Source organism: Lucilia sericata, unplaced genomic scaffold (genome assembly GCF_015586225.1).
Source record: "Lucilia sericata isolate MDLA Ls3-8-SP2 unplaced genomic scaffold, ASM1558622v1 Contig000051F_arrow, whole genome shotgun sequence".
NCBI classification, from domain to species: domain Eukaryota; kingdom Metazoa; phylum Arthropoda; class Insecta; order Diptera; family Calliphoridae; genus Lucilia; species Lucilia sericata.
In genome coordinates this window covers 120,369-148,165 of record NW_023994087.1, presented here as the reverse complement: position 1 = coordinate 148,165, position 27,797 = coordinate 120,369, and the positions used below count along the sequence as shown (strand labels likewise).

The 27,797-nt window shown below is 27.6% G+C and overlaps 1 protein-coding gene across 7 annotated transcripts in view; it reads left to right on the top strand.

The window, feature by feature from the left end:
* Positions 1-27,797, top strand: part of LOC119615972 — a 111,714-nt gene that overhangs the window by 72,075 nt on the left and 11,842 nt on the right. For 6 of the 7 annotated variants that reach the window (XM_037972046.1, XM_037972047.1, XM_037972048.1 and 3 more), the window contains 3 exons: positions 14,287-14,386; positions 21,291-21,382; positions 21,898-22,008. In XM_037972046.1, coding sequence (XP_037827974.1) covers positions 14,287-14,386; positions 21,291-21,382; positions 21,898-22,008 — 303 coding nt within the window. Of the gene's footprint in view, positions 1-12,247; positions 12,759-14,286; positions 14,387-21,290; positions 21,383-21,897; positions 22,009-27,797 lie in introns of those variants that run through there. The other variant, XM_037972053.1, reaches the window with a different exon arrangement.

The following is a 27,797-nucleotide window of genomic DNA, read 5'->3' as shown; positions in this document are numbered from 1 at the left end:
TTAGTTGGCTCATCAGTGATAAACCACTTTTTATTGACATTTTGAGTAGACAACAGAACTTAAGTAGGAGGCGAGGAAGGAAGTGGAAATAGAAGTGGATAGATGACTTTGAATAAATCCTAAAATATTCCATTCCAAAAAGAACTTAATAAAAATGTAGGTGTTAGTGTATTATTATACTATATTATGTATAGTATGTCTTGAATGCGTGTGTTTTTATTATTTCATTTACTTGAAAGATTTCATTTGTTTTACTTGTTTTTTTTTTTTTTTTTTGGCTTCATATTGTTTGTACGGCGGTTCATTCATTTATTTTTACATTTGAATGTATTCACATTTGCATTAGTTTGTTTTCTTCTCCCATTGAAGTGATGTGCAAAGTGGTCTAATGTCAAATTAACATTTTGCACAGTTTATGTTTATTTAAAAGACTCCTTAAAGTAGTCCTTAGAGTAATACTAACATAAATAAATTTGTATATACTAGAATTTCATTCAATTTATTTCCAACTAAATATATTAATAAAAAATTAATTGTCTACATGTAACCATAACACAATAACTTGTAGTATATGGTCAAAGTAACATTATTGTTTGCAAATAAACTAAGAAACTAGTTGTTCTTCTGTGTGTCACAAATTCCACATGGTTCCGTATATGGACCTTACTGGATCAATGAACAGATCCACTTGATTATTAAAACTTTAAAATGATTTTTATAATTTTATCTTAATTTTTAAGCGATTAAATATCAATAATCATTTTTAAAGGATGCTTAACAAAGTCAACACTATAATTATGTTAATATTGTGCAATAAATTTGTTTAACAATATTCGTAGCCAAAGGATAATAAATTCCTTCAAATGTTGCTAATTGAATAAATTCAAAGTGGATGTGACTGTGTATGAATATTGATTAGAAATGTTGTTGTAAACGAAATCAAATCATGGAAATACATAAATGTTTTTGGCAAGAAAGAACAAGAAAAATGAAAATGTTTAATTTACAGGATAATCTGAAATTTAATGGGAAGTTAAATGATTTTCGTAAAGTTTTCAAGTACTTTCGTTTATACTTGTAAATAAACTTAAAAGTTATTTTTGTTGTTGAAAAATAAATAAATATACATATAAATACACAAACTTTTTATAATACAAATAATTGCTCTTATAATAAAGTTTCAAATTAAAAGACACACTCACACTTGTGTAAAAGTTTATGGAATTCTATACGCATTTACTCGTTTGTAATCAGTAAATTGTACTGATTTACAAAAAGAAATTCGTCTTAACGACCCACTCACTGAAATAAAAAGTACATATAGAAAAAACATAATAAGTATGGAAGATTTAACCAAATTCAGACATTTCCATATCTAGATGCATATATTCATACATTTTAGAAATTTGTGAATGAAAGTAATGTAATTTGTAGCTGATTTTAAAGAACTCGTCATAAATAAACAGCAACACACTTTCACGAACACAACACTTAAATGAAACCGGAAACGAGCTTTGAAATAAATTTGCAAAGGAAAAAATCAGTAAAATTCTTCGGAAAAGGAAAAAGTTATGCAACAACTCATCATTAGGAAAGAAACTTCATTAAATAAGCTGAGCAACAAAGCAAAAAAAATAAATAATACAAGAAAAAGTGGCGACAGTCAAAGCTATATCAGCAGCAACCGTTCGTTGCCAAGAGTAAAAAGGCGGCAAACGGTGGCAAACGTAAGGAAAGTTAAACGTCAAAGTTTAAAAGCAGCAAATAAAAATGCAAACAAACAAAAAATTGTTAATGGTACTTTTAACAAATCACACTTGTTTACTAATATTGTAAAAAACTCACCTTCTAACGCTTATGTACCTAACTATACACACAGGAAAACTGACTCGATGTACGAGTTAATCAATATTTATGATTCCATCAGCTTGGAGTTATCCAAAACAAAAATCATAGATTGTGGCTTACTTATTTAGTAGCGAAGTACGTCACGGTTTTGTTGGCTTAATTGTCTCGATTCTAGAGGGAGAGATTTAGAAGGCTTCGTTCGTAAATGGGTTTCTGTGATTTCATTTTACCTTTACTGTTCATGTGTAATGATAAAGTTAATCAAGTAGTATACGCCATAAGGAGATAAATGTGTATGTGGCATCATAATCAACATACGAGTATTCGTCCATGGTTGTGTGCTTTCAGGCGGTTCCCCCTTCCCTCCATTCTTACATTTATTCATTCATGAACTCATTTGTGCATATACCAGTAGACACCGAGTGTAGTGTGTGCGTGAAAATTTTTTTATGGTAAGTCATCCATGAACACATACAATCGCACACGTATAGCGACATACAGATTGTTACTCATTGGAAAATGGCTCTAAGGTAAAATCAAATGAAACAAAAACAAACTTTAGCCTCTAATCTGTTGAAAGAAATCTTGTTTTGCAGGCTGGTGCTCGCAGGCATTATACATACATACATATGTACATATGTAGATGCGTACATTCAAGGAAATATAAAAGATGTTGTTTGCTTCTTACTTGGTACAATTGCGTTTATTCATTGATTTGTTAAATTAAATAAATCTTATTTATAAGTACGTTGTTTCAATTTTAACTTGTTTTTGTTTATTTTTCACACCTCAAAAAATCTTTTGAGATTTATGCGTGTTGAAATGTTATCCAAATCTTGTGCTTGTAATTCTTACTTTATTTCTTTATTTGGTTCTACATATTTATAATAAATAATATGTTATACTTATGTAGTATGTAGAATTTAAATTTTTTCACAATTATAATTGTAAATATGTATAAAATGTACATATTAGTAAATCTCAAAAAATGTTTTCCTCAACCTTCCCCTATACTCGATGAAATTGCTAGTGTTCTAGATATCTGTAGGTTGAAAATTATTATTTTCCTGAAGCAGTGTAACTTCAGTTTGTGACGTCACAATGTAAAAAGCTTTCCCGGGAAAATATTCGTTACTGAGACTACTCAATACTTTATCATCACTAGGTGTTTCCGGTAGTATTCATAGTGTGGTATTAAAGATTTCGCAAATATTTTCAATGATGGAATGAGAGGACTTGGTGATGTTTTCACGTATTTAAATTGAAAAGTACGATGGTCTTTACGAAAATGTATACACATACATACTTATGTACTAATTCTACTGCAATCCATTATTGTATGTATAATCGTACCCAACAGTTCGACAAATTCAATTCAACTGAAAAATACATTATTTTCCCCTAACGTATGTATAACCACCTGGTTGGATCTAATTCTGTAAACGATAGTAATGAAACTAAAGTGACGAAGTGTCCCCTTTGTAAGTGAGAGCGGAAACAATTGTCATTTTACTCTCCCTAAGTAATCTAGGATAGACACACTTAAGCGAAAAGATTATTGGCATACATTGACTTCTTTGAACTAGCTTCCTGACTATCTCTTTGTAATCTATGGACTTCCTTCAATAGCAAGCATATTTTAAAATAGTTGGCCAAAGTGGTAAGTTAAATAGCTAGTTCGTACTGCCCCGCCGAACTGCTGGGCTTAGATACATGTGTTTCTATGCAAGTAGTTATATGTATTGTGAGACCAGTCAAGTGTTTCTTTTTTAAGCATTTTTGTAGGTAGCTCTCTGCTTTCATGCAAAAAATGCTCATAAATATAAATGAAAATGTTTTACCAAATGAAAATATACTCGTACATAACCATCATTCTCTAACTAATTTACATTTGCATCTATTCTCTGTTGTGTATTTTTACATTTATGTTTTTTCTTGTTTTCCTGTTTTGAGAAACATTTTTTAAATGTTTGAATTTTTTCTATGAAATAGAATTTGCATAAATTAAATACACTGAAAAATTAATGAATTAAAAGGCTTTCAAATCTTGGAACATAATTCAACCAGTACGTATACTAAATAAATGAATTCAATTAAATAACTCATACGACCACATAAATACTTTTCTTTCAGTGTACTTATTCAAATTTTTAATTGGTATTTCTTTTGTACTTATTAGGGTTCTCAATTAGTTGTAATAAATAATCGAATTATAGTTTTAACATTATTATATTAATCGATCATTGAAAGGTTCATTAATATTACAATTTCCTTTCGTAGTAAAAAAAATACTTTCTCGCTTTACCAAGTACAATTTTATGTAGAAAATATTATTACATATTGCAATATAAATTTCATATACACAAATTGAAATTTCAAATTTATTCGAAAAATCGAATGACGCTTAATTGAAACCCCTACTTTGCCCACACAAACAAGCCGTGTACAGTTTGTGCAGAGTTTTCTGTCAGAAACCATGTCAGTGTTTTGCACTTGTTTATAACTCATCAAAAATGCATTAATCATAATAAAATCTCACAATAAAAAGTGAATAAGAAAGGTTATATCTACTACGAATAAATTTAAGGCTTTAGGATTACTGTGTTTTCCGAATAGTTTTTTTAATGCATCTCCTAAATTCAAATAAAATAAATTTAACAAATGTTTTTTGAGTAAATTTGAATAAATTTTTAATAACAAATTCAATTAAGAATTTTTTTTTTAATTAGAAATATGTAACACATGTTAGAAAAAATGTCTAATTTCAAACCTTGTGTGAATTTCGTCAAACTGGGTTTATCTGTTACAGAACTCCATTCCGATCGATAGTAGAATTATTTTTTCCATTTTTCATCTTAAAATGGGAAGACGACAATGAATTAATTAATCTACTTCAAACTATAAAAGAGTGTTTGAAATTTGTTTATATTATGGTATTTTCGAAGTTTTTATAAAAGTTTATACTATGTAATAATTTCACTTTGGTTCGAAATCGAATTCTGTGACAGCCCACTTGCTAAAGTAAATTCTACCCAATTTTATTTTGTAATTATAAAACAACATTATTCGATATTTTGTCAATTTATTTAATATTAAACTCCATAAGTAACAAAAAGCACAAATAGCACAAACACACTAAATGTACAATGTGTTAAAGGCTGCAGACTCATATCTATAAATATAACATGGAGTGGCAGCACTATAGGTTGGTAAAATGGCAAATAAATCAAAAACTGCAACAAGGACAACAAACTTTCAGTCTTTCCTTTTGTTTGCTTTTTTGTTTCCTCTAAATATCTTTCATTTATCTTAAAACGAGTTAAGAGGATGGGCGTTGAAAAAATATGTACGGGTATAAATTGCTAAAACAAACAAAAAAAAAAAACAAAAAATCTATGGTAAAATGAAAGACGCAAACAAGTTTATTTGTTTAAATTCCACTTTAATATAAATCTGTCCGAACAAAAGTATCATTTGGTTGGTTTCTTGAATTGCTTTCTCTTTACTTTATTTATCCGCAAATAACAACATGTACATTAGGCTAGTTCTTAAAAAGAAATGTATTTCTTTTTTATATCTAAAACTAAATGAAAAGTGCAAAGTTGCAAAAAATACAATTATATAATATTTGATATACATATGTATATTAGGGTTTTAACCAATATTAGGCCCTATTACTACGTGATAGTCACTAGTGTTCTAATAACGAAAACCATTTTCTCGGAACATTTTACTGCAAAAACATTCCGCGGCAAAAATATTTTCTAAAACCATTCACAAACAAATTTACATGAATTTTTAATAGCACATATAATATACAAGTTTGGATACTAAATTTAGAAGAGAGATAAACTACAGCCCCTGTCCATACAAACGTTTATTAAAAAATTTGAAATTTAGTTTAGATAACTTTAAAACATTCGCTGCGGAATCTTTTTTAACGTTAGGGAAAAGGTGAAATACTTTTTTTCGATGTACTTTTTTCTACTTTATGAGGAATGTATAGGTCCGATTTGAAATTTTAAAAAATTGTACAAAAGTTATGACCCTAATGTATCTACAAACTTAACTACTTTACTTTGGCCTTCTTGGTATAAATGTGAACAAATTATTGTTAGTTTGGTTGGGTACACCAACAACTTAGGACCTGCCTAATGCAAATGCATTGTACATATGTACATTCTTATATATTTATGTACAATGGTTCTTAAATGGAACCATATGATGCTGCATTCTTTAAAGGTTGCACAAATATATTTTATTTATTATTTTATTTTTTTGTATGATGTTCCCCTTTGTACATGTGAATACATGAGGGTGTATTTTTCAAAGTTTTTGCTGAAATAATATTATTATCAAAAAAATGTATGACAGGATTTTGTGTTATAAAACAGTCAGAAATTATTTTATTGTCCACTAGACTACTACACTAAAACAAAAGTAAATGTGAAAGGTGCGCAATATACATATGTGAGTGTGTGTTGCGGTTGCATCATATTTTTAACAGTTTCATGTAGGTACGATGATATCAGCTATTTCATCTTTATATGTTATTCAATAATTTGTACAAGATTTAAAGAAAATTTAAAACGAAATTCTAATTTTATTTTTTAATTACGCTTTATTAAACATGTAATAGATGAAATACGATAAATTTATTTATCTACACGTACTTATAGTTCTTTATATACACATGAAATATTATACATATTTCACCAACTTTTAAGGCTTTGTCCTTTCGTTTTTATAAACTGTTGTTGGTCACTTTATTTTAAAGAAGTAGAGAAAGCAAGACGCTATGTGCAAATGGAAGACGGTTTTTAACTGATTCCAATGCTGATAGTATTATTAAATGGAAAGGAAAATGGAAGATTTTCATATTGCCCATTTACTACAAGGCTAGCATAACTCAAAATTCATGTTTTTTTGAACAATATACTACAAAATATGGGCCTAATATAATTTTGATTATATTAGATACATATTAAGCTACACCTTATTTATCTGGATTTATGTTCGAAATCCAATAACTAATGAAATTTTAAAATTATTTGACGATTACATTAGTTTGCAATGATTTTGCTCATGATATAAAACCTATATGGATTCCTTTATTTTGGCCGTCTAAATCCAGAAAAAATATTTAAAAATGTCTATGGCGTAAAATTTTTGAATTATTCATAAAGAAAATGCTAAAAAAGGGTTTAATAGAAGGAAAAATTATTTAGAGTTGTGTTATTTTTTATATCAAAAATTTTACTGATCTTCCTCACAACACTCTAACAATGGATTCTTGACACAAAAATATAAACAATTACTTTGCAATAATCTTAAATCTTGGTGAATAGATGCCATTTTTATCACTCACACTTCCAAGAGCTTTTCGGAGTATAAGTGGGAATGTAAGAAATGAACTACGAGGGATAAAATCAGATCCGTAAGTTTGTAATTTAGGAATAAAATGTCAATACAATTTTCGAAATTTATTATTTTTTTAATAAAAAAAAAATACCGAAAATCAGACCAAAACAGAAATCTGGTAAAAAGTGGGTTAATGAAGACTAAAGGCTTGCACAAGACAACAGTAAGACAACAATTTGTTAAAAAATGTCGTGTGCTTTTGATGGCGCATACTATATTTTTTTTTAACAAATTGTTGTCTTGTGCAGGCCGTTAACGAAGACCTACATCTTATATTATTGAATTTTTTTCTGAGTCGATTGTTAAGTTCTCAAAACACGTGCAAGTACCCAAAAATCACAACCGAAAATAGTCCTTTCCAAAAATATATGTTTCATTCCATGCTTGCATGCTATCTGGAAGCAGCGCCTAAGAATTTACTATTTATTAAATAACTTTTAAACAGATCAAGAGCTTTGAATAGAAGAGGTTAATATGTTTCTCATCTAAATTGAAATTAATTTTTATTTATCTAATATATGTACGTGAAAAATAGAGCTGCCCATCAGGATTGATTTTTAGAAATTCCGGGATTTGGGATTTTTAAATAAATCCTGGAATCCCGATATCGGTATCCCGGCCTTTTCGGGATTTCTAAATCCCACAAAATATAAATGAACGTTCAAAAAATCTTACTAATTTACCGAAAACTAAACTAATTTAGCGAAACTTTAACTAAAGTTTATTTATTTTATAGCCCCCAGTTCAAAAATCCCGAATTTTAGATAATTTAGATTATGCCGGTCTTGGAGTAAATGAACGTTATATATTTAGACATACATTTTATTATTTCTGTGCATTTCGAACTTAACTGAAAATATCTGAAGATATCTATGAACATATGTATATCTTTCTTAATTACTGTTACATTTACAAAAATGTGTTTACATATTGACATTGTCGTCGTGTGTAAACTACATATTTACAGTTTAATGTGTGCAATACTTTCGTTTTGAAATGTATATGTACATACATTAGGGTGTCCCGTGGACCATTTTTTTTTACCTCTCAAACGATGCGTTTTAATATAATAAATACGAGAAAATAAAAAAAAAAATTAGAAAAGGTCCTCAGTTTCCTACCAACGATTGAAAATCTTGATCCAGTACAACATGTTCAAAAAAAATGTTCTGCAATCTTTTCGAAATGGGTCTCAAAAATTCCGTAATTTTGAGCTTATCGCGGGAAAAATTTTTGTTAGTGTGTTTCTGATCCGAAAAACGACTTTTAGTGTATTATGAGGGGTATATAAATTTCAAAATAATCTAAAAAAATTTAAAATGGACCAAACCACATACCAAACTATTTTTTTAATATTTTTCAGAATAAACTAAAAATTACGAAATTTTTGACACCTATTTCGATAAAAAACGAAAATAATATGCCTCTCCAACCCACTAAAAATCATTTTATGGACCAAAAATACTCTATAAAAATTTTAAAATTATTTTTGCCGTAATCAGCTCAAAATCACGGAATTTTTGAGATCCATTTCAAAAAAAAAATCGAAAGTATTTTATTTTTCACAAATTATACTGAGGTCAGGATTTTCAATCGCTTGTAGGGAACTGAGGACCATTCGAAAAAAAATTAATTTTTATTTTTCTCATTATAGTACATTAATACACATCGATTGAGAGGTATTCATACATGAAATTCTTAAAAAGGCCGTTACTCGAGACACTCTACATACATACATATACAAATATTCTTCAGCATGTGAGTAGTATGTGTAGATTAATGTATTTTACTGGCCATTTTGTATACTTAACATCAAGTTTGTTTTAGATAATCTATTTTTCTATTTGAAATCTACCTTTTTCTCTTCTTCTAATATTTACTGAATTTATCTTTTACTTTATTTTAAATCAATTTGTGTGTTAGACATAAAACTTAAACACACATATAACCATGTTTATGTGTAGTTAGGTATGTTCGTTTTAAATAAAGACATTTGAATGCGAAACATTTGTTATTTATATCCCTACCATTTAACTAAATGATCTTGTACTTCGTTATTAAGCTGTTTAAAACTGATTATTATTATCTTAGTGTGTCTTTGTAAAGTATATCTGCTGATTAATGTTTGTAAGTGTTTGTGCCTATTTTATCTTAGGTTTAAATTACAACTTTTCAAATAGAAAATGTAGAGCATTTTTATTTTTAAAGAATTTTAGTTAATCAAATTAGAAACGCATTTATTATATACATACATATTTATGTATGTATTAGGCTTTTCAATTATTCGCGTTTTTGTCTTATTCGGTTTATTTGACATTACTATTTGAGGTTTTAAGTTAGTCGGTTATTTATCGGATAATTCAAAAATATTCGTTTAATCGAATAAAAGGAAACTTTATGTCTTTTGTTGCTTTTTACAATATTTTTCTCCCTATAATAATAATAAAGAGATTGAAGAAATCTAAAGTTTCTTAGTTTTGTTTTTGTATTTAATGTCATACTTTATCTCAATTAAAAGATTATTATTTTGTGGTCAAGCTATTTGACTGTTATGGGAGTAGAAAATGTCTAGAAATCTTTCTTGAATATATTTACACCCATTTCCCAGAAACGTGAGGGGTTGAACGTTCTTTAAACTCACTTACATGTTTGATTGATAAACCAACCCATCTAACAAATGACTAGTATCACTTAATCAAAAAACCATTTGACTATGAAATAACATATTCACAGACACACTAGCACATACATATAAATATACCTCTACATAATTATATACATACATTTGTATGTATATGTATGCATCTACATACATGTTTTTAGATGTATTTCTGCGTTCAGTAAATTCAATAAAATAACTATTTTATATATTCACATACATATGTATGTACATACATATATGGATGTATTTAAAGTTATATGGGTATGTGTAGTTATTACTACTACTTGCTTGTGTAGGCATTTGTGAATGTTTGTGTATTTGTCGTTATGGGCGTTTCCGGATCTTCTAATCAATAAACACTTTTTCAAGAATACATACATACTTATATGTTTATTTAAATGAAAAGTGGAAAAATGCTAAAACAATATAAAGCAGGCAACTGAAAAAGGAACAAAATGTTTCTACAGCTTTAGATCATTCTGTGTGGAAGACAAATACAAAATAAAAATATAACAATAACAATTTTGGAATTTGTAACATTTGTAGCCCCAAGAAAAACATGACAGAGCATAAATACAATGTAAAATAACAAAGAAAATGCCACGGTATACATATGAATGTATGTACATATACATATATTTGTACATTAGGATGATCAAAAAATATTTTTTTCCTATATTATTTACTTGAATAAAACCAATCCAATAATTTTTGTTTTTTTTTTTTACAAAATTTCTTTAACATTTTGTTAATTTCAAAATTAAAGAAATGTTTAAAAATCCAAAACAAAAATACATTTTATAAATATGTACATATGTAGGTGAAACATCGTGACTACCTCATTTATTCGATTCAAAACTTATTACGGATTCTAATTATTTTTTGTTTATTTTAAACTTTTTAAATTTTTAACAGGCAAGAAACTCATCATAATAAAAATATTCTTTTTGGAGTTTACGAGCAATATTTTGATATCATATCAATATTTCATATAGGTTTCAAAGGTAAATACAGAACCAATTGACAAGTTTAAAGTTTTGTCTCTGAACCAACTTTGAGAAAATTTTGTAATCAAATAAATTTGTATTTTAATACCATTTTTTTTTCTTTACAAATAGGGCAATTCTAATACATAGAAACGTTTAAAAGGAGTGTAATAATAAATGCTTAACAAAATCGTTATTACGTCTGTAAGTAGAATGTGAGTAGGTAATTCGAGAATGCTAGTGTTCATCTTCATAAGACATTAGAATGAATTATTCTAACAGAATGTAATAGAAACTGTCAGTGTAATAAAAGTGATAAAACTGAAGCATGACGTCACGCCTGCCTAATATAATGATACTAACAGTTATTTATCTACATATGTATGTATGTACTTATATTTACTACATACGACAGGCAGTCAAATAATAAGTAAGTCGATGTACAAAAACCGTACATTTATATTCATACTACGAGTTCTGACAAAACCGCAACTGGGTGTAATTTGTTGTCTCGAGGGCTTGCAGATCTTTTGTATGCCACTTGCTCCATAGTTCCTCGAGGCATGATTTCACATCAATCCAGCTTTTTCTTGTTTCTACAGCTTTTTTTTTTATTTTTTTATTTTTCGGTTTAAAGTGATTGTCATATCTGATGGTTTAGTCCCCTCCTAAGCAACAATACAATACAGATTGATTGACTATGGAAGAAAGTTGCCCTTAGATCTTTGAGGTTTGTGTGCGATTGTATGTATAACTTTTTTTCTTTCTCAAAAATACATACAGAAAAAACAGAATGATTCAAACGGAAGTATACACTAATGATTCAAAGGTTTCCGTATTGTTTGATTTTTTTCTTTGTCGTTTCTTTTTTTTCAATGCATTTCTTTACTACTGCATCAATACTATATAATATAAATTTGCTTTTGTTCTATATTCTTCTTTTCAATGGAAACCATAAATTGGAAACCATAAAAACGGGAGTATTTTTTAGAATAGTCATAAAATAATAATATAGGAAAAGAAATACAAGTCTTGTGCAAGGATACAGTTGATGATTGTAGTCAAATTCTATCAAATTGTTTTATTGACTTATTTTCACAGATACGAATGTTTTTTGGTGTTTTTTTTTTTTTTTTTTCAATTTTAAAAAAGTTTTGGAAATGCTTAACAATTTCCTTATTTAACTCTATACATTATTGTATTCCACCGATGTGAATGTGCGGGTGCATGAAGAGCAAAGTAAAGATAAATTTGTTCCTTGATTGCATGAAATTTGTCAGCAATTATTTTGAGTATTTGCTCAAAAGAAATTCCTGAGGATGTGTCTTAAATTCCTTTTGATTTAAATTTGTTATACGCAAACTAAATATGTATCAGTTAAAGTATCGATAAAATATATAAGAAGAACGTTTAAAATATTTAAGTAACATACACAAACACATTCATATCATACATATGTATGTATATACATTCTTACTTATCTATGTTTGTATTTGTATTTGTATAAATTTATACATTTGTAACCCTTTGAATGCTGGTATGTAACAGTTCATATAGGTCTTAAATTAAAATTCCTTTAAACTTTGTGTTTCTCCTTCTTCTTCTTTAGGTGATGCAGCGAGAATTTAATTAAATTTCGGTTAAACTATAAATACCAATGAAATGAAACGAAATGCAATAAAATATGTATTCGAACGAGTGAATGTATCTGAGGATAAAGAAATCAGGATATATACAAATACTCACACGCACATCTACATACATATGTATGCTTGATGCGAATTTTCGCATAGCGATGCAATTGTCAGCGATTTTCCTGCAATAAACCACAAAATACTGCCGTAAGTTATTATTGGAATGTTTGATTGCACTGAAAACCACAAAGATCAGTCGTAAATCAAATGATTTTAACCGAAAAGTATGACACATACAAACATCATTGTATAGTGTGAGTTTGAGATTGTTTAATTTGACGAGAATCTATCAATTTTGTTGGCTAATTAAACAAAGAAATTTTAATTGGCGACAATGCATATTTAAGTAATAGAGAGCAAATACAAATTAAGACTTTCGTTCAATTTACATGTTTAAATACGAAATTATTTGCATTCTATTATAAATTAAATCATTGTAAAATAATGATAATTTTTATTATAATCAGCTTATTTTAATTTAAAACATTAGATTATTTGAAGAATATTATTTTATATTTTTATTTGTATTATTTTTTTGTTTGTATATAATCTTGTTTTAATTTTATTTGAAGGAAGAAGAGTTTTATTTTTTGCTAAAAGTTTTATTATGCGTAAGTTATTGTTACCAATTCAAAAGTTTTTGATTCTTTATCTTTCTCTTCCTTTTGTAAAAATTTGCATGATGATGTTTTAACAAGTTTTTTAATTATCTTTTCTGGCCAACTAAAAACTCAGCAATAAAACCACTTGTTCAACATACATGTTTGTACATGGATGTACATACATATGTACATTAGGGTCATAACTTTTTTTGGACAGTAAAATACCACAGCTCTACCTTATAGCTAATACCGTCCTGATAAGAAAAGGCTATTTTTTAAATCAATTTGGTGAAAAACTTCCTGCAACGAAAGTTATTTCTAAGATGCTTTTGTTCATTTTTTTTTTTCGAAAATTAATTTAATAATTTTCATATTTTTTTTTATAAATTTCACAACAGAGTTTTAAAAAACAATGTTCTCTTTAAGACAATGTAATACAAATGCAAAAATGTTGGGCAAAAATATTTATTTCTCTCATTACAAAAAAAGTAATATTTTTTTTTTTTTTTTTTAATTTTTATTTTTATTATTATTCATTTATACATTAAATTCTTATTATTAGAAGTCTCAGCACCTCAAAACTTCAAACAAAACTTCATCGCCTTTGGTGTGGAAAAAAATGTTATATTTCTGAACATCTGTTCACGCCATACACGGTCTTGCTATGGCATTTTTGATATTCACAAAAATTGCAAAAAGTTATCACCCTAATGTACATATGTATTTATAAATACATAATTTTGTAAAAGCTTCTACAATAACGAGCAATATAAAGTTCGGATCGCAACATTGGCAGACAGAGATTGAAATGAATGAACTACTTAGTAGTACACATGGTAATTAGGAAGTTTCTCTAAATATGTTTATTTAATAAATTAAATAAATAAATTAATAAATGTTTTATTAATAAAGATAAATTGTTTGGAAGAAACCCTTGTATAACGTCAAAATGTTATAATTTTCACACTATATTTAAACAAATTTCATCCATAATACGGAATCAGAGATAAACATATGTATCTGTAAACGTAATAAACTACTTAATTAACCTTTTATTTCATTCCTCATTTCAGAAAAATCCTGACACTAAAATGATTGGACGAAGAAAATATTATCATTGGTTTAATTGGTTTGTAGCTGTTTGGATTATTATTTCTGATATCAGTTTAAATGGTAAGTATTTCATTTATTTCTTCCTATTATTTTAAACTTTATTGCGAAATAAAAAATCTACAAAATTGTATATTATTAATTTTTATTAAAAACATTTTAAAAATTAAACTTGTAAGCCAGAAAACAAAAATATGTATATGTAAAATAAAAGCCATACATTTTGAATTTTCCTTTTTGGATAAAAAGGCAACACTAGTATCCATAAAACAAAATGTCAGATTCAAAAAAAAAGTTAATAAAATTAGTGAATTTAAATTCAAAACAAACTGTAAAACTTACAAATACTTATCGCTCATTTACTACAAGACTGGCTTAATCCAAAAACATCCGTCATACTAAAATCATTCATATAGATTTATCAAATTGAAAACATGTCTATTATTTTCGATGAGAGATTGATTTTTTGCTGTAAACGTAAAAACTAAAACTCATGTTTTCACAAATATTAAATTAGTAAAAAATTAAAAATTAATTTAGATGAGAAATATATCAGATAGTAAAGAATTTGGTTTAATTTTACAGATCCCTTGATTTAATTAAAAAAAAAAAATAAAATGTCATTAAACATTTAAAGCCAATTTTCTTGAAACGAATTTTTTTGGGTAATGCCAGTATTGTAGTACATGAGCGATATGTATGTGTTTAAATTAATTTTTTTAAAGAAAACTTAAATTTTAACATTAAATGCAAAAATAAAATTAAGAACTTCATTATTTCATTTCCAAATTTTCGTCCCGAATGTAAAATCTTTCATCTAGCAATGTGGGCTAGGCACAACTACTTACATATTTATACATGTAAATAAAATTCATGCGACACGAAAAACCTTCAAGTATGTCCAGTTTAATTTATCAAAATTTAAAACGATAAAATAATCTATAAAATACTGATAAAATGTTCATTATAATTCAGTTATTAAATAATTAGACTTTTTTAAATAAATAATTACATTTTACCGCTCAAATTTATTATTTTTTTAATTTCAATTCGATTTAAAAAAGATAAACATTTTAAAATATAAAATAAAATGGGTTGCTTTCATGCAGTCTTTTACACATAAAATATGAGAATTATTTTACAGCCTTCTATGACTGTGGTTGACACCTCATTAAAAGTAAAAGAGAGCGTTCTATTGATTGCAAACCACCTAGTCATTGTAAAACAATTGCCGGAAAATACAAACAAAAATACATTCATATACTATAGTAGCCATGAGGAAACAGAGTATGTACATTTCGCTCATGTTCTTACAAAGTGCTGTAATTCAGAAAACATACATTCGAAGAAAATGACTTTGACGTTAACACACTTTTACAAATAAATAAATGAGAATATTTTGTAATTTTCAGAGAAAAACTAAATTTTGAGTTAGAACCAGGATGCACTAAGTAAGGTGAAATCGTCAAGGCAGCTGATTTTTATTTGTTTATTTAAAAAGTGCTTGGGTTATGTCAAAAGTAATTTATTTATTTTTATTCTAACATAAAAATTAAATTTGTGTTTTCTAACGAAAAAATTTCAAACCAAAAATTATGAATGAAAATGCTAATAAAAGGGTTCCAAATGAAGAAATTCAGATGAACCAGCAATAAGACGTTGTCCATCTGCGAATACAATTTAAATGTAACGACGGTTTTATAGGTAATATTGTGAAATACGCAAAAAATTTTCTTTCCAATATTTATTATTTTTCAATTTTAGAAATTTTATTTTGACAAAACCCATACTCAAAACAACAAAAAAATATTGTTTTTGTTGTGGTTGTTGCTCAAACGCTCTCACCTTACTTATTACATCATGGTTAGAACATTCTGAAAATAAATGAGCGATGTGTACTTATTAAAATACTTGACAACTTTTTGTGTGATATAAATTTTACATTAATTTATCAGATAAATTTATAACAACAATAAAAAATTCAACAGAAAAAGCTAAATTTATCATGACAAGCATTTCGAGTATTTTAAATGAATTGATAAACTAAACTAATTAATTGTTAAATTAAACAAATTACACAGGTCAACGAAATGAAGGTTTAAAACCATCTTGACTGATTTTAATGCATTTTTAGCTCCTAAAACCGAATCAGATATATATTTTTTCTATGACCCTCCATTTTCTCGCAAAATGGCATCGAATATTTTTTTCATATGTATATTACGCACATTTCATATAATTATAAAAAATATTTGCGTTTAAGGGTTCAATGTTATTACAAATACGTGTTTTTATATATTTCCAAAATATCATTTAATTCGGTTGAGTTTGACCTTCACAGTTTATGGGATAATATTTTACTAAGACTAGAATTTTATATTCTGTAAAGGTTTTATAAATGGGAGATATTGCCTAATTTCTTTACTATTTTCTTCCCTACTTTATTGTTCATCTCACATGGAGATTTTCGCAAAATTTTTAAATTTACTTAAGAAAATTGTTAAATGTTTAAAACTTTTGTTTTGAAACTGGGTTTTCCATTTATGACTATACCCCAAATACGGTTTACGCTATCTAATGAGAATAAAACTCACATTTAAGTTAATACGAATATATTTAATGTAATGACATGGTTTTATTAGAATGTTTTCCAATTTTTTCAAATTTTTAAAAATATTTCTCATTTGTGACACTAAATGATCGGATGATAACATTTACAAATTTTAACCGATACATTTAGTGCCAAAATTTTTGTAATAATCGTTTTCCTCTTTAGAGCCGCGGTGCCCACTAATTAACGTGGTCCTATCGTGCTAAATTTACCCACAATGCATTGCAATAACTTCAAGTATAAGTTTAGAGGCAGGGGCGGTCACTATTCGTATATTCTGTAAAATTACATAATTTTACATATGGACACAAGTATACAGTCAGTCCTTCTGAAAGATGAAAATGTGGAAAATTGGTGGGTGATACGACTTTTTTATTTCCATATTCGGAATCAGCATACCAAATAACATTGGGATTAGTGAAAATTATTTAAAAAGTTTTTTCATTGTTGGCCTGTGTTATTATTACACAATAATTATTGGTACATAAATGAATAACGTTCATAATTATATTAATCTAAATTTACATAAATAAATTACATACACATATGTGTGTACAAATGTATGAATGTATATTGCATGTGTGAGTAAGAATAATTATATAGCTATGTGTTAAAAAAATAAAAGAACTTTAATACTCAGGCCTAGAAGTATTTAGATTTTAAGCAAACACCCTTCAAAATGTAATGCCATCTATTGTGAATAATTAAGAATTGTTAAAAAAATGTCAAAAATAAAAGATAATAATAAGTCAAATTTGTTCATACTCGTTCTCAGATACCCAAATCTGTTATGGAAATTATAGTGAATGATTTTTTCTATATTAAGCAAATTCTATAATACTATTTTATTGCTTGTTACTATTATTTTCAATATTTAAGCAATATTTTAACACCTTCATTTTCTTCATTATATATATAAATAAAATGTTTAAAACTACAAAAATTCGATTAACAAAAATTAAAATTAATTTATGACAATTGAACGCTATTAACTTATTTAAATAATATAATATTATCAGCATCATTTTACCAGTAATATTCGTATGCGTCGATGAAAATCTTTGCCATACAATATATATACCACACCCACTACGCGGAATGATTTTTTTTATTTTTTTGCGTTAAAATCAATGAAATTTATTTTACAGCAATTCTTTATACATGAAACATTGTTTAATTGAAAATTCAATTATTGCCGTTGTCAGGGCAACTATTGTACATATTACAACCTTCTCTCTGATTCTCAGTATACATATGGATGAGTGTGGGTAAATTTGGATTCGCAACTCTGTAAAATGTATAAATTTATATCCGTGTATGTATATACTTATTGCGAATAATTCGTATGTAACAATTCAATTTCCTCGAATTCTTTCCATTTTATTTTACCCCATTACATGTTGGGTTACAGAACATAATTTTTTATGTTGATTATCATTTTTTTTAATTTTGGAAAAATTACAAAGAGCGTTAAATATGTATATAGTTAATAGTGTATACATACATACACTCACCAATGCGAAAACAAAGTACAATAAATTAATATTAGTAGAATTTTATTTTTTGTATTTAATTTTAATATCTATGTATGTATGTGTACATACAAATAGAAATTGCACACATATCGCTAATTTAACGGAATAACATTAAAATTCAAAATTATTAAATTATTAATAACACAGTGATACACCAAATAAATGCAAGGGTTCTCATATACCAATTCCATTCGTTATAGTCTATAGAGTACGAATATATTTTTAGTTTTCACTTATCACTTCGATAAGTAACTTCTTAAGCACAAAAAATGAGAAAAAGGGCCATTTTTGAAGTTTTAACTTTGAAAAGTTTGATAGTTTTTAACCAACTTTCAAATCTTATATTTTTTTATTGATACAAGTGTTTCTTTGTAACCCTGAAAAAATAAATCCAAAATTTATAGTCAAATATCTGATAATTTTTCATTTTCATCATGCTCTACGTTGGCCAAGGAGTAATATCGGCCTATGAAAAAAGCACATTGAGGATAGTTTCTAAAACTTGCCATTTCATAAAAATCCGTGAAAAACTATGTTTCCTAATAGCATGTTCATGTTCCTAGTGGTCTTTTTTTAAAAAAATGGCCGTAACTCAAATATTTGATAATAAGTTTTGGATTTCTTTCCATTAATATCATTAGTTAAAATTCTCCAACAAAAAGACAAAATAAACAAGGTTATTTTAAATGTGGCTTTTATGACAAACTTTTATGTTTTATATTCGTTAACTATTTCAGTTTTTGTTTTGTTTGAGCACAAACCAAGAAAATTTAAACAAATTTTATTTTTTCCAATTTGCTGTGAAATTTTAAAACATGGCAATTCCATTTTTTCATATTCACCAACCAGAGGGTGTACATTAGGGTTATAATTTTTTGGGCGGCAGAATACCATAGCACTGAATTATAGCCAATACTGTCCTGATAATATAAGGCTATTTTTTAAGTCAATTCGGTCAAAAAACTTCCCGCATCGAAAGCAATTTCTAAAATGCTTCCGTTCGTTATTTTTCAAAAATTATTTCAATAAAATTCTGTTACAAAATGTTTACCATTGCAAACCCACAAACTAACAATGCAAGTTAAATAAAAGCTTTTAATAAAAAAGAAAAAAATGAATTCTAAAACTTACGTTGACAGGGTCTATCGTTTTATAGTTAGAAGCTCTCACCACTGGCTACTGACCTCTTCTTGTTACAAAGCTCTAATTATTGTTAATTAGAGCTTTGTAACACGTAATTTTTGTAACAATTTGTGCATTTTTTGCTTCATTAAATGCAAACGGTTACTTTCAGCATTACATTTCGTCAGAAATGTGCCATACGGTTACTTTAAGCACTACATGTAAGTATCAAAGTGAAATTTTTTAAACATTTAATTTTCTGGAATTTATTTTCATAAACTTCATGCGAAATTTTATCAAATGTGAACCATTGATTACAATAGTGAAATGTAGTGAACGTAATACAACTAGTGAAAAGTGTCAATTGGCACTCTTCGTACTATAGGGTATTTAATTAAAAAATATTTATTTATACATACGAACTATCATACTTACATATACACTTATGTATGTGTAAGTACATACATTCATACATATGTATGTTCTAGATTTTCGCGCCCGGCGTTGCCCGAGGTCTCATCAACCCCGTTATTCCCTTTAGAAATTGTCTTGATATAAATTTACTTCGCAATTTTATTTCTTGTGTAAGCTACAAATCAAATTGAATTGAGTTGGTACGACATTCGCAAAAGGTACCAAAATAGCAAAAGGTACCAAAATAGTACCAAATCACTAATAATTACCCCTTTTATTTTCAATTAGCCCAAAACATTATTTTTCTCTGTTTTATGTTTCATTAAAATATTAACGTTTAAATGTTTGTTTATAGAAAATGTTGAACATACACACGATTTTATTTCTGAAACTTTAAAAAGCTAAATCATAAATATTTTCGCTCTTGAACAAACAATAATAAGTATTTAAGACAAAAAAACAGCCCCAGTTTTTATACCTTTTCCCCAATTTTTATCCCCTTCCGGTCCGATTTTCAAAATTCGAAGAAAATCGGTCCAGCCGTTTAGCGATGTCTGCGGAACAAACAAACAGACTTACAGAGAGATTTATAATACATATATATTAATATATTAAGATTTAACAATTATTAAATACCCAGCAAAAAGACTGTAATGACTTATACCTACTCAACAACTTACTTTTCAATGACTACTACATACTGTCTGCATTACATAGAAACACAAACGATAAAAACTATTCTTTTGTGAAAACTAATAGTAGACGCAGTGGATGAATCCTCGTTGACAATTTTTTTGTCAAAAACAAAACAACTTACTTAATTTAGTATTTTGACCCCTTACTTTTCAATGTAAATTTTTGCTGGGTAAATCCACTATAAACAGACACGCTGCATTCGTTAAATAAAAAGTTAACTCTTCACTAAGTATACACAAGTATGTAATAAGAAAAATTAACCAATGTAGTATATCAGTATTTTTTTAACTTCGTAATCGGAGTTTTAAAAAAGTCTATAAATATGTATATAAATAAAATATGACAGAACATTTTTAATATACATACTTACATATGTATGTTTATTAAATATATACGGACTAAAGCATGATCAAATATTTTTTTATATAGACTAAAGTCATATGAATATTTTTCTATTATGAATTGCAGCTTTTTTTAATTTTTTGATAATTTACTAATAATTATTTTAATGATATTTTTCTTGTCACTAATCCATTATTTTCTCTTTTTATCCATCTCACCTTTTCTGCTGAACAACGAACATTCACAGCTGATTGTCTAAAAGACTTGAAAATTTTCGTGCCAGATGCCGTAATTATGGGAAACGCTGCAACATTGTCATGTCAGTATGATCTGGAACAGGTAAGTGAAATACAACAAGCCATTAAGTAAAAAAAAGAAAATAATAAAGAAGAAAGGCAAAGAGTCCTGACGCTAAAACAAGAATTTATTTATTTTTTTCAATGAACTTCATTAAATATTTTACTTGCATAAAAGGCTGTAGACAAACACTAAATAAAAAAAAGAAAACATTTTGAACGATGTTGGCCAAAAGCCCAGACTAATGGCAAAAACATTTCTAACTAACCTTCCTTCCTATCTGACGTCCAACCATTCATGGGACACATTGTTCAGAATTATACTGCAAGAATGTATGAATATCCTTGCAGAAAGTTCTGTTGGCTCGGTGTCTTTGGTAAAAGATATCGTTGTTACACATCTTAGTATAAAAAGTCCTAATTAAATTAATTGCAAGTGAAATTGTTTCTAAAACTGATGTTGTTCATCTTCATTTTTCTTGCATTTTTTCACATTTCTTGTTATTGCTTTTTGTCCTTTATTAAAGTACTGTGTATGTGTTTATTTTTCCATTTCAGGCGGCCTTGTATTCAGTGCGTTGGTATTTTGGTACGGAGGAATTCTATCGTTACGTGCCAAAGGAGTCACCGCCTACACTAGTGTTTCCCGTGTCTGGAATTAATGTTGATGTAAGTTATAAACTTGTGTACTTTGTGTTTTTGCCTTATTTCCTTGCGTTGACCCTTTTCGCTTACATACAGGAGTTGGTCGGATAATCATGAACGTCGAATCGTAAAATATATGTATATGTATGTACAATGTACATATGTATGTGCATTTCGAACAGCAAATATAGAATATGTATGTACTTTATATCTATATGTACTTTGAATAGTTACCGAGCAAGTTAATCCGATCCCTCCTCCCTGTATTCAGTTATTTGCATAATACCTACAAGTACATATTCCAAAAATGTTTGTTCTTTTTCATTTGGTTATACTCGTTGTGTTTGTTGCTAAAACTAAACAACATTTTAAAACACAAAATTTAGTTTTTGTATGTTTTTGCTAAAATAAGAGACAGTGTTTGTGAAAGGACGCACATAAATCATGCACACGCGCGGGTACTCCAAGTTCAACCCCGTTACATTTTGTTTGCAATCAGCTTGTGAATGAAAATGTTCACAAAAGTTGTATTGTAAGAATGACGGAATATTAAATTTTAGGATCATTCTAATTAACGTACATGTTTTTTCAATTATGTGTTCTTCCTTGGAATCAACTTTAAATGGAGTTAGGTCTGTATTTTCACCGATATTTTCAAGATTTAAAATATCTTGAATTTTATCTTGTCACATACATATTTTGACCAAATTGGACCTTATATTGAAGGTTTTCGTATATATATATTTTTTCTTTTACTTGATTGTGAACGGATTTTAATATATTCCATAATCTGTATCTAATTATAATATAATTTTGTTTTAAATTTCGTCATAACTTAAAATAGAGTCTCGACAAGATTTTCCATTATTTTTACAATTTTTTTCAGTTTTTAAAACCTTTCTTCCAGTATTTGTATCTAAAGGGAATGTAGAGACTATGTACCAAAAGAATTGGCAACTTTAAAAAGAATGTGTAAATACCTTTTAAAGACAAAAAATTCATGTAAATAATTTAGAAAGTTTAGATGTAAGACTTTTTTGATTTCAATCTATTTCCATAGAACTTTTTGTAATTTGTTTTAACAAATTTTTTTGAACGTTTGTCGTTTCGTTTTATAAAATGGGGCCCTTAAATTTTGAATATGTCTAAATATAAGAATATATAATCACAAGTATTTAGATTTAAAAGCTACGAGCAAAGTTAAAATTTAACAAACCAAAAATACGATTTTGTTCGATGTACTGATAGAAGGAATCATATGAGTTGTGGTAAATTTGTGTGCCATTACCCACTGGTGACTTATATGATGGTAAATCGTTATGATGTACCCGAAATGGAGTGGATATAGAAGTCTAAAACATCTAGTGATAGTAATATTTTTTAATTTTCTACTTTAACATCGGTGGCACATGTTTCAAATCTAATTCGCAAGTAACTTTTTAAGTAACTTTTTCAATTAGTATTGGTTTTTTGAAAAAGTACTGCACAAACCTATTTTTTTACTGCACAAACCTATTTTTTTACCCCCCCTAAATTAGGTTCATAGGTTACATACAAAACATGGAATTTTCCCAACATATCAATTTTATGATTATTTTCTTGAAATTTTAATTACTAGACATAGTGACTTATTTTAACTTAATCACGGACTTATTATGCTTGTCGAACCGACAATGTCGGTATTGTCACAAGCAATTAGATTAGAAAATATGTATGTAATTCTCATGTAATACGTTCTTTGCAGAAAATTTCGTTTCAAAGATTTGAAGGTTGAACATAGTTTCTAGTATAAATACTATACCAGTTAAATTAAAAATGAAAAAATATAATTGTGTTGCATTTGTGTGTGTTTATTCATACAGTTTTAGTAATTAAATATTAGCATTTGTCATTTATATGGCTAATGGCCATGCTAATGTATGGCATATACTTTATATTTCAGACAAGAGAATAATATTTTTTGTTTATTTTTTTTTCATTGAATTTTGCATAATAAACAATTCTAAATTTGTATGAAAATGATTTTATAACTCAAATGTATTTATGCTGCAATCAACGTTGCACAACCACAATGTGGCCAAATGCATGTGATTGGTTTGTTTGCTTGAGCCTGCCAAATACCCGGTCCGCACCTGATCAATACCAGAGACTGTTATTGAAAAGACAAATAATAATATACCATTAGTGGTGTTCAAAATATCTATTTTATTTGGATGGGTCTATCTTATTTATTAGTGACTAAAACATACTTGTGCCGGAAATCGACTGCAAAGTAAAAATTAAAATAATAGGACCTTTTTTTGATTTCTTCAAAAATTATTACATTAAAATAATTTTTTTTTTCGATTAATTGTATCTTCTAGGAAAATTTCTTTTTCTCATAAAATATAAAATAGTTTCGATTATATGGTGTAGAAAATTGTTGTTTGACCTTCGACATTAAAGTTTTATACCTCGTTTGATAGACAGTATTCTCATCGATATCCGGCACGGTTTCCCGTTATAGGATTGTACCAGTTTTGTACTAATAAACAATATGAGACCTATCTAAGCAAAATTCATGTTTTTTTGGCTGCCTCTAATGTACATACATACATATGTATATATGTACATACATACAGGTCGCAATTTTCAATATAATTTCATGAAATTAGGCACATATGTTTCTTTTCACCCAAGGACGAAGTTGATTGAAAATGGTTTAAATCGGCTATTATTAACCAAGCCCTTGTACAACCGTACCTCCCGAATATGTCTTTGTAGCTTTTTATTATGTTATATGTTCTACTGCCTCTACAAAAATCGGAACCCCATTTTTATAAGCAGAAATGATTCTTCCGATTTTCGTAATAATAGGGGCTTACTTGACCCTGCCTCTTAAAGACTTTCATTATGATGAAATTCTGCATATCTAACTCCTATATGAACATAAATCCCTCCACCAAATTTTGATAGGATCGGTCCATAATTTTTTTATATTTTTATAAAATTTAGCAAAACTGTTTAATTTTTCACGGATTTTTATAAAACATGACATTTAGTTTTTATGCACGTGATTTTGTTATAAATTTAAAAAAATAATGCTGAATAAAATGATGTTTCTTGTGTTTAGATAGGGGGTAGAATGCGACTTTTGTATTGTAAATTAATTAAAAAAAATGTTTTCGACCATATGCCTAGCAAATTAATTGTTTAATAATAACTATACAGAAGAAGGATCCGAGATATCAGAAGTCGCGCATAGTCGAATTAAAAAATTGTACAAGACTGAAATGTATCTACAGTAAAGCCTGACTGACTCAACTTATTTTTCGACCCACCCTAATGTGCATATATGTATGTATTTATATTCAGTAGAGAATTAACTATTCTTTCTTTAATTTTGATTTATGTGAAAACTACAATAAGAAGATTATTCTTACACTACATACTTACATAATAAATGTACATATACATATATAGAAATATAATAATATTTATTTAGCAATGTCACACTTTTATTACAAAAATTTATTCCAAGATAGAATTGCTCCTAACTTTGATATACATACATATGTTGCATTTTGGATTCCCTTAAAAAAATGTCCTATATATTTTGCACTCTTGAGTATTTGGAACACTAGCATCGCTAAATTATGTTTTTTCTTAAATATGGGCTAATTGTCATTAGGACCATACAACATGGAATTAAGAAATTCAAAATTTTGTATAAAATTTATATTACGTTCGCGAATATATTAAAATGTATTTTTTTAAACATATGTACATTAGGGTGGCCCCGAGTTAATGTTCCCAACTAAAATGAAAGTTTAATTGATTTTGGTGAGCTGGATCAAAGGATAAAAAGGTCCTTTTTTTAGGTTTTTATGTTTTTTTTTATATTTCTCCAAAGGAATAATATGAAATTTTGGTATCATATCCTTGAGAAATGGCATATCGAAATTTTTGAATTTTTGGGAAAATTTTCAGATTTTTTACATTTTAACACAGATGAATTTAATATAATTCGTTGAAATTAATACATAATAATCCTTAATAAAATTTACAGAAACGGGTTTTTCCGTTTGTCAAAATTCTATCTAGATCGAATTTTATTTGAATTTATCGAAGCCGAAAAAATGACTTTTCATTTCGAAATAAAAACAAAACAAATTATAATTTTTAAATTAGTGGCATTTAATAAACAAATTTATACTTTTGCAGTTGTAATTTTGTATCTTTAATGTTTAAATTTGAAGGAAATTAACATTACTGTCGTTATTTCAAAATAAAATGACGGGATTTGTTCGAAAATTCGAATATCAAAAACGAGTAAGCTCAGTGGAAACACTTTGAAGAGGTTAAAGCAAACCTAGTAGATTTCAAGCCAGTGGAAACATAGTATAAACAACAACATACAAACCGTTATCAACAAAGCAAGTGTAACAAAAAAGTAGATTGTTAGGATATATTGTGTTAATATTTTAGTTAAACTAAAAAATTTGATTTATAATAGAATGAAATTATAAAGTAGTATATACCAATGTAAAGCTAATAACATTGCGCTTATACTTATATACATATAAAGTACGTTAAATAAATATAGCTGGCACAATACGGGGGAGAAAATAGGATTTAAAATTTTAAAATAAAATACAAAACACATCGAATTTCGAAAAGCTGAAAAAACTGTTGCGGTGAAATAATATGAGGTTTATAATGTAATAATTTGAATTAATTACATTAAGTAATTCTATGTAAACATTTTAAAAATCTAAAAATTTTCCGAAAAATTACAGCATTTGTAATAATTTAGGAGTCGTATATAAAATTCTGTTATGTCATTGAAATCCTCTCTCAAAGACCTTTCATATATTTGCCACAATTATGAAAAAACAGAAAAACCTTAAAAAAGGACGTTTTTATCCTTTGACAATTGGTATCTAAAAATGAACTAAGTTTTCATTTCCGGTGGGAACATCAGCAACTTTAATTTTTGGGCCACCCTAATGTACATATATTCTCGTATGTATTTTTGTATATGTAGTCATGCATTTTTTCTCAACAAAAATAACTACTACCATTACAGATAGACAGTATTTTAAATAAAATGCATAACTTTATTTTGTGACAAAACATGGTAGAACTTCCTCTGTTTAAAGTTACAAAAAATATTCAAATGAATTTTTGAATGACAAATCCACAAAAAATAGATATTAAAACAAAGTTAACAGTCATTCAAAAATTTCGCTTTACATAATTTTTTTTAATTTTTGTTTTGTCTTTTACAAAATAGGAAACCCGTCCACTGTAACGCTGTGTGAATTTTGTCTGTGTTTGTGGTAGTGATTTAAGTAAATGAGTGGTTTCCGTTCTTTTTTCACATTGTATTTTTTAATAGATATGTATGTATGTGTGAGTTTTCTTCTTCCTTTTGGTTTCGCGGAAGTGAAAAGAAGTTAATTTTTTATTGCGGAAAGTATTTTAGTTTGTTTTGTTTATTTTTTCTTCATGTATTTTATTTTTTAATTTAATTTTCCAACAATACTCGGGAGATTTATGCTTAATTCTCAGTCGGGAAGACTAAAACTTCTCTAATGAATTACTTCCTTTTTTCGCTTAGTTGTCCTCTTAAGTGTTCATATGAATATTAACATGAATGTGTTTACACTCGTATGTGGGTTTCCATGTGTGTGTAAAGATTTTAAATGAATTTGAGTGTTTGTATAACTGTCGGTTGGTTGGCCGGGCTGGGTCTGCTTGTTTGTCTGTTTCATTGCGAAACCGTATGAAATGAGTGTGAGAGCATCATATTTTTGTGAAAAAGTTTTATG